The sequence below is a fragment of the Dendrobates tinctorius genome, unplaced genomic scaffold (genome assembly GCF_039654945.1).
Source record: "Dendrobates tinctorius isolate UK_male_01 unplaced genomic scaffold, ASM3965494v1 ptg000022l, whole genome shotgun sequence".
In the NCBI taxonomy this organism is placed as follows: Eukaryota; Metazoa; Chordata; class Amphibia; order Anura; family Dendrobatidae; genus Dendrobates; species Dendrobates tinctorius.
Window position 1 is genome coordinate 85,151,067 of NW_027361690.1, and position 14,217 is coordinate 85,165,283.

At 41.7% G+C, this 14,217-nt stretch overlaps 1 protein-coding gene across 2 annotated transcripts in view; it reads left to right on the forward strand.

The window, feature by feature from the left end:
- The window catches only part of PLEKHO2 (pleckstrin homology domain containing O2), a 98,596-nt gene that overhangs the window by 74,860 nt on the left and 9,519 nt on the right, over positions 1-14,217 (forward strand). For both annotated transcript variants that reach the window (XM_073568836.1, XM_073568837.1), the window contains exons 2-4: positions 3,240-3,386; positions 9,318-9,434; positions 12,439-12,543. In XM_073568836.1, coding sequence (XP_073424937.1) covers positions 3,240-3,386; positions 9,318-9,434; positions 12,439-12,543 — 369 coding nt within the window. The remainder of the gene's footprint in view (positions 1-3,239; positions 3,387-9,317; positions 9,435-12,438; positions 12,544-14,217) is intronic.

Sequence of the window (14,217 nt, forward strand, 5' to 3'; positions counted from 1 at the left end):
AATAAGATTGGCTATGTACTATATCGCACCTATAAAATGTTTATATGTTTTAGACTAAAAATATACAAGATTTCAAAAGATTTACAACATATCGAATACATAATCAAAAGATACATACAGGACAAAATACACAGAATGTATAAATAATTTTTATGCATTCCTGACAGCCGGCTCGGCAGTCCATCAGAACAGAGCTGACTCCAAGTCGGTGCCATGCCATGGTGGCAGCCGCTCACTATGTACTGAGCATTGACTCAAACCAATGCCATCCGCGCCTATATGACAAAAACCTCAAGGCTACGGCCACCGGGCAGCTTAAGAACGCTATTAACCTGCAGGAAAACCCCATAATCTGCAAGTTAACAGCATTTTTTTTCACATGACAGGTTCCCTTTAATGTACAGATTCTCATTGAGGTCATTGGCTCTCATGTAATATTTAGTCCCTTAGTTGCAAGTGAAATTATACAGAGAGGTGTGGTTTCACCAGGGATAATTGCTGGGTGCAAGGGGTCCCAGGATATCCTTCTAATTAAAATGAATACCTATATAGGGCCAAAGTAAGTGGCTCTTCCTATGGACAAAAACACCTAAATGAGAAATGGAAGCAAAAATACGCAAATATAAGAAATATGCAAAACATTTTATTGGATGGAAAAAACAATACATGATAAGAGCATCAAAAGAGAATGTGAAACACGGAAAATGCTCTACTCTATCACAAATAGGTAATCAAAATCATTGCATAGCAGACAAATAGTGTAGGTCTGTGTTTTTTACACCCTCACACCCACTGGAAGAAGCATAGGCGAAACGCGCCTTGGAATCTTGCTTCCCACCCTGCTAGACCTTGTTTTCTTTGCTTACACTCTTTGCTCCTATTTATACATGACTAATACTGGCAATACCCTTGTTTCTAGCTCCTTATACTTTGCAGATTCTTCATCTAATCATCCCTGTGCAGTTTGCTCCTCTTGATACTATTACCACAACCACTATTGGGATTAATAGTTGATCTTTGACAATTAATGGGACCATGTTTCCTAGTACCTAGTAGATTTACTTGATTTTGCCTACATATAGGCTTTCAGCCTATAACATTTTGCTTACAGTGGGGCAAAAAAGTATTTAGTCAGTCAGCAAGATCCACCACTTAAAAAGATGAGAGGCGTCTGTAATTTACATCATAGGTAGACCTCAACTATGGGAGACAAACTGAGAAAAAAAAATCCAGAAAATCACATTGTCTGTTTTTTTTTCATTTTATTTGCATATTATGGTGGAAATTAAGTATTTGGTCAGAAACAAGCAATCAAGATTTCTGGCTCTCACAGACCTGTAACTTCTTCTTTAAGAGTCTCCTCTTTCCTCCACTCATTACCTGTAGTAATGGCACCTGTTTAAACTTGTTATCAGTATAAAAAGACACCTGTGCACACCCTCAAACAGTCTGACTCCAAACTCCACTATGGTGAAGACCAAAGAGCTGTCAAAGGACACCAGAAACAAAATTGTAGCCCTGCACCAGGCTGGGAAGACTGAATCTGCAATAGCCAACCAGCTTGGAGTGAAGAAATCAACTGTGGGAGCAATAATTAGAAAATGGAAGACATACAAGACCACTGATAATCTCCCTCGATCTGGTGCTCCACGCAAAATCCCACCCCGTGGGGTCAGAATGATCACAAGAACGGTGATCAAAAATCCCAGAACCACGCGGGGGGACCTAGTGAATGAACTGCAGAGAGCTGGGACCAATGTAACAAGGCCTACCATAAGTAACACACTACGCCACCATGGACTCAGATCCTGCAGTGCCAGACGTGTCCCACTGCTTAAGCCTGTACATGTCCGGGCCCGTCTGAAGTTTGCTAGAGAGCATTTGGATGATCCAGAGGAGTTTTGGGAGAATGTCCTATGGTCTGATGAAACCAAACTGGAACTGTTTGGTAGAAACACAACTTGTCGTGTTTGGAGGAAAAAGAATACTGAGTTGCATCCATCAAACACCATACCTACTGTAAAGCATGGTGGTGGAAACATCATGCTTTGGGGCTGTTTCTCTGCAAAGGGGCCAGGACGACTGATCCGGGTACATGAAAGAATGAATGGGGCCATGTATCGTGAGATTTTGAGTGAAAACCTCCTTCCATCAGCAAGGGCATTGAAGATGAAACGTGGCTGGGTCTTTCAACATGACAATGATCCAAAGCACACCGCCAGGGCAACGAAGGAGTGGCTTCGTAAGAAGCATTTCAAGGTCCTGGTGTGGCCTAGCCAGTCTCCAGATCTCAACCCTATAGAAAACCTTTTGGAGGGAGTTGAAAGTCCGTGTTGCCAAGCGAAAAGCCAAAAACATCACTGCTCTAGAGGAGATCTGCATGGAGGAATGGGCCAACATACCAACAACAGTGTGTGGCAACCTTGTGAAGACTTACAGAAAACGCTTGACCTCTGTCATTGCCAACAAAGGATATATCACAAAGTATTGAGATGAAATTTTGTTTCTGACCAAATACTTATTTTCCACCATAATATGCAAATAAAATGAAAAAAAAACAGACAATGTGATTTTCTGGATTTTTTTTACTCAGTTTGTCTCCCATAGTTGAGGTCTACCTATGATGTAAATTACAGACGCCTCTCATCTTTTTAAGTGGTGGAACTTGCACTATTGCTGACTGACTAAATACTTTTTTGCCCCACTGTATCTTTGTTTTGAGGCACCACTCGGGACTGTATCTACACTATTTGTCTGCTATACAATGATACTGGTTGCCAGCTTGTGACAGAGAGATGGGAGCAATTTCTGAAATTTCAGATTCTCTTTTTATGCTTTTATCATGTTTACTATTCTGAAATTTGGGCGTTTTCACTCCATTTCTTATTTTGGTGTGTTCTAATTAAAATGGTTGTCCAAAGTCAAATACTCCTTGAAGACCAATTTTAAAGATCATTCACTAAATCAGTAAACTCGGGTCACGTATTAAAACTAACTTTAGAAAAATATATTCCACCTGTCATTTTGAACTACAAGTAAAGGCATTGGCAATAATTAAACTTTTTTAAAATTTTTTATTTATATATTAATTACTTGTACATTTGCCGCAATTAAAATAAATCTCTTGTGATCATAGTACTAAGTATATTAGCTAACTACACAATAGCCCATGTGTCTGTGAAATCAGCTTTTTTTTTTTCTTCAACATCTAATTTTCATGTTGCATTGTTTTCTTTAAGGGTGTGAAGGAAAGCAGCGTTTCTCCACCAGAATCTAAAGTGATTCACAAAGCCGGCTGGCTGAAGAAAACGAGTGGACTGCTAGGACTGTGGAAAGATCGCTACATCCAGATACTGCAGACCCAGCTTTATGTTTTTGATAGTGAGGTAAAAAAAAACTAATAATCTTAAAACTGCTGTCCAGTGGGCTGTCCTAATCAGTGATTGACAGCTAGCGCCATAGCTATGCTCATACAAGGAATACTGTCAGTCATTGAGTGAAACCGCCCACTGGACTCCTAAGAACAAAATCATAGAGGTATTTAAATTAATAGTATCCTAGTTATACTGAATGTTTTTCCACAAAACTACGTATCAGTCTGTTCAGCATCTCCATGCTGTCTGCCTATAGATTACATTGCGTTTTTGAGTTGATACTGTCACGGGGTTACCATGACAGTGTTGAGCCAGAAGACCGCAGCATCTGATTGCTCCTACTCCTGTGTTGAAAAGAAGCACTTCTTTTTTAAATGGTGTTTATTTATTTTGGCAGAGCAGGGGTTAATCGGCCATGTTGGGAGCTCTGGGAGCCTGAGCTGCTATCTGAGCTTGGTTAGCCACTCGTATCCCCTATATAATCTGGGCGCTGATTGAGGCACATTGTCAGTGCTAGCTTATGTTGCATGGCTTGGAGGAGAGGTGTTTTGGTGCTTATTATGAGAAGTTTGGAGGCGTTATCTGTGACTGTTGTGTGGACTTGTAAGTGTGATAATTTCCTTCTCTCCTCTTATTTTAGTTTTCCCCCATCCTCCACTCCCCAATGCATTGCTCTGTTATATGTGAGTGAATATTTGTATGCCTGGTATTTTCAGTTTCACCTTGTTCGTGTTGCCTTGTTCGTCATGTTGGTGTACTGCGGTGCACGGCAGCACCCTCTTCCCTGAGTGGGGGTAGGGAACAGATGGAGGGTTGATTCAGGAGATAATGCAAGGGTTGAGGCCCCGGCGTCTTCACCTTCAGAAGCATCCCGGGGAATAGGGCAAGCCAGGGTGCCCCCTAGTGTTAGGGACATGGAAGGAGTCCTGGGTCACCTGACAGCTGAGTTGTCACAGATATGTTCCTTTTATTGTGCATCATATTATCCAGCACATTTTTATTAGTTAAAATAATACATACAAAATATTAAATACATTTTGGTCAATAGTACCCACCTTGGAAGCACATGAACAATGGGTTCTATAACTCCACCATGATTTTATATTCCCCTTAAAAACTACCTTTATTAAATATGTTTAAAAAATACCCAATTCACCCAAAGTTGAAATAGTGAGTATTATAAAACACAATGAATATCCTATAAGAGGATTTAATCAGATAAATAGTATGGTTGACGCTGTTGGGTCTATGGGTAGGGTCTTACCCTTGTATTCAATCCTACCTAGGCCACAGAGGTTGGCACCCTAGGAACACGACAATGGCGCCCATGCCCAACGTCTGCTTACCGTAGTAATCCCTTTCCTGTTCTCTATAAGTAAGCCCTTTTTTAGGGACCACATCCCATTTGAAGTTACTTTGAGGGGTCTATGTAAGAGAAAATACCCCAAAATGACACAATTCTAAAAACGGCACCCTTCAAGGTTCTCAAAAACACATTTTGCCCACAAAATTGTTATTTTAGCCCCAAATTTTGCCTTTTCACAAACAGCAGAACAGGGTAAGGCTGGTGTCATGCTTGCGAGTGTGAAGCGAGAAACTCGCGCAAGTCTCTCGCATCAATATCCGGCACTGCCGCCGGCACTCGGGACCAGAGTGTGCGGCTGCATGTATTTCTATGCAACCGCACACTCCGGTCCCGAGTGCCAGCGGCAATGCCGGGGAGTTGATGCAAGAGACTCGTGCAAGTTTCTCGCATTACACAGGCAAGTGTATCCCTGGCCTAACAGGAGAAATTGCACTATACAATTTGTTGTGCACTTTCAGCTGAGTACGCCAATTCTCCAATTGTGGGCTTAAACAACTGTTTGGGCATACATCAGGACTCGGAAAGGAAGGGGAGCCAATTGATTTTTTGAATGCAAAATTTGATGGATTCATTAGCGTATGTTCTCTCACGTTTGGAGAGCCCATGATGTGCCTAAACAGTAGAAACCCACCACAAATGACTACATTTTGGAAACTGGACCACCCCAAGCAGGGGTGTAACTACCGGGGTTGCAGCGGGGCCCGGAGTGCTTAGGGGCCCGCTCGCAAGTTTGCATTTCAGAGCTGCAGACGCTCATTTACTGTGCAGCTCCGTGCTGCAATTTGCCTGACGCTGATTGGTTTATTAGGGCAGCGAAGGCAGGCATTCAGGAGTGCGCTCAGTCCCTGAGGCAGGCTTAGAAGGTGGAATACGTGCATTCAGCTGCACACAATGGTTGTTCTGTGCGCACAGGACCTGCGATGTGGTCACAGGAGGGGAGGAGTCGGGGGTCACATGATCAGGGTCCTCAATGTGTGCAGGACGCTGCTGTGCTGGTTGTCATGGTGCTGGATGAGGGTAAGTTTATGTGTGGGGTCAGGTGGGGTGGTTTGCAGGTGGATGTAGCCGAGCCGTGTGTGTACGAAGTGTATGGAGCTCAGTCGTGTGTGTACGAGGTGTGCAGAGCGGAGCCGTGTGTGTACTAAGCGTAGCCGCATGTGTATGAGGTGGACAGAGAAGAGCCGCGTGTGTACGATGTGGACAGAGCGGAGCCGCGCGTGTACAAGGTGGATGGAGAGAAGCCGCACATGTACGAGGTGGATGGAGCGGAGATGTACGTGTATTTGGGCATGGGGGCCCCATTTGAAAGTTCACACTGGGGCCCATAACTTTGTTGTTACGCCACTGCCCCCAAGGAATACAGTGGGTAAGGAAAGTATTCAGACCCCTTTACATTTTTCATTATTTGTTTCATTGCAGCCATTTGGTAAATTCAATTTTTTGACTGAAAAAAAAAAACAGAAATGTTGAAATTTTTGCAAATTTATTAAGAAAGAAAAAATGAAATATTGTCTACCGTAAAACTTGGTTAAAACGGGCTTTGCCAACATGGGTATTGATAACATGTTATTTAAAGGTAATCTGTCACCAGTTTTTTTCTATGGAATTTGAGAGCAGCATAATGTAGGAGCAGAGACCCTGATTCCAGCGATGAATCACTTTCTGAGCTGCTTTCTGACATTTTGATAAATCACTATTCTATCAAATCCAGATATAGCAGGTCTCTGAATGCTGAGCTCTGTATAACCCCGCCCACACCACTGATTGGCAGCTTTCTGCCCATGTGCAACATACACAGAAATCTGCCAAGAAGTGGGGGAGGGGTTATGCATATGCTTGACTACATGATAGCTGTAACGAGCCAGCAACAGAGCTGTGTCAGAATACCTGATGAGCAGAGATCCGCACATCCTCCCGCAACAGAGAGTGCGCTGTCATTGTGCACATCACACATGATACGTTTCAAGGAGGGGACAGAGGATTTAGTTTGGGAATTGCAGGGAATTTTTAAAGGGAATCTGTCACCCCCTGGGACGTATATGACCTATTAATATGGGCATACAGGTAATAGAAATGTTACACTAGTCCTACCTGTATGCCTCATATTTCTCCACAACAAGACCATTAATATGAGGCATATAGGTAGGACCAATGTAACATTACTATTACCTGTATGCCCATATTAACGGGTCATATACATTCGGGGGGGAACAGATTCCCTTTAATACAAGAATATTAGAAAATAATTTTAGATTATGGCATTAAATAGATAGGTATTTAGACTGAAAATGACTTTGCTTTCAGACCATCCTTGTTTAGAAAGTTTTACAATGTGTGGAAAAATATAGGGAGGGAACACTGGATCTGGTGTCACTATTGGTATCCTCTTTTCTCAGGAATGTCAGGCACCTGTGTTTCCTGCCGAGATACTGTTTTTTATGAATAGAAAACCTGTCAGAGTTGAGCTGGAAAAAATTATTTTCTGCACAACATGAAACTGTGAGATGAGTTTGGATGACACCTGTCACTAATGCAGCAGCACGGCAGCTGTTTGGCAGCGACTGGCAAATCTCTCTGAAATGCTAAAGACGCATTTGTATATGAAGCCACATACATTGGGGAGCATAAGTACCGCATTTGATATACTGCCGATTTTGTCTTTATCTGTATGGAGGAGTGGGCCATGTGCTGACCGGGCCCCATACACAGGTAAGGGCAGTAATGCCCTGATGGCGGCCCTGGGGCCACAATCCCTGCTGCAGTGTGGGCAAACTTGGTCAAGATGATTAAGTAGATTTTACAGGAATCAGACATACGGTATATCCATATCCATGGATATCTAAGCTACTTCAATGCACTGCACATGGGGAAAAGCGACATAGCTAATCAGAAGAACTATACCATATTTTTAATTGGAGGTATTTGGTAATATTATTATTATTATACCTACTACATATTGGGATACAGCACATGTATGGCATCCGTGCTTCATCCATGTTCTGTCCATGTTTAACATTACAAAGGATAGAAGATTTGGAATTTATTTATTTCTCTATCCACCCGTGAATTACACACTGATGGCATCAGTACCATTTTTTCATGGATGCGTTTAAACACAGACACTGATGTTGAATTTCATAAGCCTCAGTAGATTTTATCTTCCCAATTACCCATTACATTTATGATATGACCAAAAGGATTACCGTAAATACATTTATATTATTAGCTATTCTATTTCTCTTGCAAGGTCATACATGTGCGACGGAGCACAAGGGACCCGGTCTCATATATTAGAAATGGCGCTTTAGATCGGTTTTCAAAACCACGGTGGAAAAATCAGTCTGATTATAAACAACACTATGGATTCACAATTGCAATTAGCGACAGGTATTTAGTAGGCAGCTTTAACAAGGATCTTTATGCAGAATTCTGCATTCAAAAAGTGCTCATGAATATGGTTAATTTCAGGCCCATTTCTTGTAATTCCATTTCTCAAAAATAAAAAAGATGGCCATCACAACACAGGGCGTGAAACTGCAGCATGACAAGCTCCACATGTGGGTACAATGGAATAGTGGAAAGTTTACGTTATTTTTACTGCTTTGACTTACTATTAGTTCAAGAGCCTTTTATGTAATGAAAACTCAACAGCCCCATAAACGCCTCAGAGGCCGATGATTTTGGGTCAGGAGACTAACAGCTGCTCCGGACATCAGGGCCTGTACTCAGACTGTAATACTCGGACGTCTGGATTCAGCCTAATTCCCTTTGTCTTATAATTGTCCGATTATTATAGTTCTGTAAACAGTATAAATGTTTTATCATATCTCTGCATGATTTTTGTAGAAACCATTCATCTGCAAAAATTACTTCTGAACAAATGAATGAAACAAGTTTGCTGGATTTTTTTAAAAGAATATTTTCCTAAATCATCCCGAGTGTGTGATCCATTGGACCTTCCACTCAGGGCTCGCTCACACTAGAATATAACATGGCCAAGTGCTAGCCAATGTTTTATAGGAGAGCACTCGGCCCAAAGTTATACTATGGGGCAGTGCCAATCTGGGATCTTTATCTTATGCTGATTCAGCATGAGAAGACAACCACAGAATGCTAAGAGTGCACCTGATAATTGGATCATGCGCACCCATTCAAGTCTATAGGTGCGTGTGAAATGTCAGACTGCACTCGGATGTCATCTGAGTGCAGTCTGATTACCAAGGACACAGAGACAATGGAGATGATGGATAAATTAAGTTCTCCATCTTCCCCGCACCTGTGATGCGATTTCTAATGCGAGAGAATGGGATCACAGTAAGATGACACTCAGACCAAACTGTGACAGGCTGTAAGATGAGTATCATATGATCATGAGTACATTTACATGGGCTCCATTACAAGGAATATATGGGAATGCCATAAAGTAAGAGCTGATCAGAGTCCAGCTGGACTCCTGAGTTGACAACCCTGTTTCGGTCCAATTTGAGGTTTCATTTGTCTCCAATTCCACTGCCCCATTTCATGTATTTGTGGTGGGATTTGATAAAATGTCTTTTTATTTCACTGTTTTCCTACAGGATGGGCAGAGATGTCTGGAGACACTGGAGCTTGCCAATTATGAGCGTTGCCAAGACCAAAAAGCCTTCCTGAAGCGAAAAAAGCATTTTAATTTAATCCCATCTCCAGGCGCTAAGGTACATTATTTAGATCATCTGAACAGTTAAAATAGAGCTTAGATTTTTGGACCAGAACTTAGGTTTAAGTGATTTGTGCTTCTCTGAGATTCAGCGGCTGAGCTATTCAGGCATCTAGACGCGTTACATCATTTTTTGTATTTGCTGGATTTTGGGCGCCTTATAACAAAGAATAAACTCAAAAGCAAACAAAATATTAATAATACACATGCAGATAATACATACTGTAAGGTGACTAATACCAAACCAAATATGGGAAGAAGTCTCCTACTATAAGTGCATGTGACCCATCGGAGAAACCACAGAAAAGCAAGCAAGAAGAGAAACCGACTGACAGGTCAATGGTGAGAAAGTGTGTGTGTATATATATATATATATATATATATATATATATATATATATATATATATATATATATATATATATATATATATATGCAAACTTTAATGATCAAGAATTTGGGATTACAGGGTGGGAAAAATGACCAGAAGAAAAGCGGAAGAGTGTTCCTAGTGACAATTCAATATATATAGATAAATCTATTCAGATAGAGAAGTCATTAAATAGCTGCAAAACATACAAAGGCATGTACAACACTTTGTATATAGGTCAAGAAAGTATACAGCAGTGTAAGGATATTATAAAGAAATATATATTACAATGGCCAGGTGAAGCTATGAGTGGCCTAGTTTATGCTGACCTTACAGTTATATTATAAATGAGGCACATTGAGCCATTTACATGATTGCACTATTGCACTTTACTTGCACAATAGGAAGCTTGCACACACCTACTGTATATACTGTATACCTGCACATTGGTGGGACAGGGTTATACAGAGCTCATGAATATTCTTGCTTACATGGCAGCAGGTTTATTAGTCCTCTAATGATAATCTCCTGCTGATAAAACAATGATTTTTATCAAAACTACACTAAGCAGCCCAGTAAGTGACACATCACTGGATTCAAGGTCTCTGTCTCTACATACTTATGCTGCTGTCAGATTAGATGGCAAAAACCTGATGACAGTTTTGCTTTAACTAAAGCATTTCATTCCTGGGTGTAAAGTACCACAATATATTATTCTTTTATATGCACCAAATTGACTACTGTAAGAGAGGATGTGAATGCTTTAGCATTTGAAAGGTGCCGGCCATCGAACTGACAGCCCAGCTCACAGGAGTAAATGAACTTTATTCCTTTTGTAAGGAAATTGAGATAGTTCACAAACTCCTCCTTGACGAACATGTATATTGTTGTGAAAGTATTTTGATGTGTAATGTGAACTGTGACATGCTGTTATTATTTTCTTCCCAACAGTATAGAGAGTTAGAATTAATGATCGGGACTAGCCCAAAGTGGGAGGGGCTAAGTTAAAGGGACACAGACAGTTTTCTGACAGTATGTGAGGTAGGGCTCAGTGTGCATAGAGAGCTGACTTAATGCCTGATGTGAGCATTGCCACATGACGTGGGTGTCCTTAATGTGAGAGGAGATCGTGACAGAGAATAGCAGGAGCCCAGCGGGAAGTAGGACAGAAGTGACCGAAACCCAGAGTGAATGATCGGAGACGGGTCCAGGGGAAGGATGCCTAGTTGTCTGCCCCAGAGTTTATAACTCCAAGAGGTGACGGACCAAAATGGGACAGAATACGTTAGATGAATAGAGTCCTCAGGTGTGAGATCCAAGGTGTCAGTGACAGAGAAGATAAGTACCAGCCATACTGGCAACATGGCTCCCTTGAAGGGAAAGAAGATGCAGAATTGTAGGTTGAGTAAAGGACTCTTGCTAACTGGATTGTAGTACCCAGCTGGGTTGTGGTGAAGTAGTGAGGAAAGGAACTGAAACATTGTGTTAACAATGCTACGTATTGTGAAGGAAACATTCATTCAGATATGTACCCTCTATCTACTGTATATAATCCCCGCCAAGTTATCGTTCAGTAAAAAGTTTATTTTTGACTGATGGTCTCCCTCATTGAACTGTAAAACATCTGGTCCTGGCCAACCAAAATCATCGAACACAGGCGGCCTGCAAGGGCATAGTCTCCCCATAGTACAAGTCCACACACCCAGCCAGGACCTCCACTTTCATGTAACGTGTCGGGGCGTAAGAGACGAGTACCTCACCCACGGCTACCGCCCCACGCCACATTATAGTTCTGTGAGCCATCCCCATACATGTGTGCCGATGCGGCCACAGCCATCACGCACAGCGCCCTCAGAGTACTGCGAGCCAGGGTTGTAAGCATGGTTTGGCACTTTGACTAGCAGCAAGTTCTGCACTGAAACACTGTAGAGCTGGCTGTCAATCAAAGTGTCGGGGCATGCTTTCTAGTGTCACTCCCAGTATACTGAGCAGCGACTGCAGCTTCCCTCTCACGCCTGTATGACTGAAAGCCAGCGGCTCCCAAGAGGCATAAAGTTCATTTTCTCCCAGCATATCGTCTGGACACCTTTCTAACATTATTAACCCTATATCTGCAGGTCAATAGGGTTATCTGACATGACCAATTCCCTTTAATATATTTTGATCTCAAGATTTTCTCCCAAACCTTCAAATGCTTGTATGGTCAGCTAATTGGGGAGAAGGGTGTAAGCCGGACACCCCTGCGAATGGCTTTATCACCAGGGAGACTGAAAGCATTGAGAGGTGAAACTCAAAATTTCAGATCCTTCTTTCCCCTGATATCATCATCGGGAGAGGGGCGTGAAGCAAATGGTTAGCAGGCCCTTTGGGTTCAGAAAGATTTCTACTAATATGTGTCACAATCTAGAATCCCTATCAGTATGTCTTTGCCGTGTGGGAGGAAACCTACGCAAACACGGGGAGAACATACAAACCCTTTTAGATGTTGTCCTTGGTGGGATTTGAACCCAGGACTCCAGCACTGAAAGACTGCAGTGCTAACCACTGAGCCAGTGTGCTGCCCTCATTTTGGTTACATACATACCTTTGATATATAAATAATTGACAAAGAATTATAAAAATTGTTGTCTTAGGTGCAAGATGTGAAATTCCAAGCTAAGAATGCAGAAGAAAGAGATGTATGGATCCAGGCTCTGAATGATGGGATAAACAGAGGAAAAAACAAAGTCTTTGATCAGGTAGTGTAACAAAAGGAGGACGAGTTGATAAATTAAAGAAGAAATCTCTTTAAATAACAATGTGCTAGTTTATAAAGCAGAGCCCTTCGTTTTACTGTAACTGGGGGTAGGAAGTTACAAGCACATTTTGGAGTCATGAGTCACTGGGGTACATACTCATAGAATCGTAGAGTTGGAAGGGACCTCCTGGGCTATCTGGTCCAACCCCCTGCTCATCTTCCATAATCTTTTCTCCTTCTTCCTCTTCCATTTTCTCCTTGTGTGTCTATCTTGTGTTTATTACTAATGTAGTCATGGTGTAAGGCTGGGGTCACACTGCGTTATGGCAGTCCGTTAACGCTGCCATTGACCCCATTATGTGGCGCATCGGACGCAGGGTGCAGCGTCTGAGGCTCCGTTACCGCTAGCGCTGATGAATCATCAGCGCTAGCGGTATAGCATAATGCATATCGCGATATGCTATAGCGTTAACGCAGCCCGTCAATGCTATGCGTTGAACGGGCTGTGTTAACGCTATGTGAACCTGGCCTAAGAATATTTACATGACGGTCTACATGCATATCCTGAGATATAGGGAACTTTATATAAGTCAGTCTACTTTTTTTGTCTTGTGGTATTCGCTGACATTTTTTGGGCAAGGTTCTTCAAAATGGCAAACTTGGTTCATAAATTTTGCTCAAAATAAAAAATGCTCTTTGCTATCATCGTTAACCTTTTTTATGTATTTTCAGCGCAAAAATACAAAAGGTTTCGCTAAATTTGCGCAAAAATTGTAGGGTATAAAAAATGACTTATTTATGCAAAAATGTAGCAACTTTTTTTAAAAAAGGTAAAAAGTCTTAAAATTGAAGACCTCTGTAAATCCCAAACACTGCCCACAATGACGAACACAAAAACAAACGTGGACACTTATAAAATAGACTTTAGAAAGAGCATGAATTAAAAACGAAAAAGGCTCGAAAGAAAAACAGGCTAAAAATACTAATGTCTAGACAAAAAAGGTGCAAATGCGATAATTAATAAAGACATCTTTATTAAAGGGAATCTGTCAACTATTTTTTGCTATGTAATCTGACAGTAGCATGATGTAGGTGCAGATACCCCATTCCAGTGATATGCCACTTACTGGACTGCTTGGGTTTAGTTTGGATAAAATCCCTGCAGCAGTGATCAAAATGCTGAGCTGTATATAGCCCTGCACATACCCTTATTGGCAGCTTCCTCTATACAGTGTACACTGTCAGCAAGCTGCCAATCAGCAATGGGGGAGGGGTTACACAGACACTGACTGGCCTGCACCTGAGACCTAGTCCTCTAGTGATAATGTACTGCTGAAAAAAAAAAAAATAACAAGTGACACATCCCTGAATTCTGGGTCTCTGCCCCTATATTATACTACTCTCCAAATAAATGGCAATATCCTGCTGACAAATTCCCTTCAATGGAGCATGTGATGTGCTACAAATTAAAAAAAAAAAAAAGTATCCTCACCTCTTGGATTGGTTGCAGTGCTCTTGTGTTGCCACCTCTGGATGTTGATCCCATATTAATAACCTCGCCTCTTTCAACACCTGTCTTGTGCAGATGCTACAATACGTCCCTCCCCATAACACTTCTACATGAGTCCAAATGTCGAATGCTGATTACATGCCTAGTAATAAAACCCACATGGCC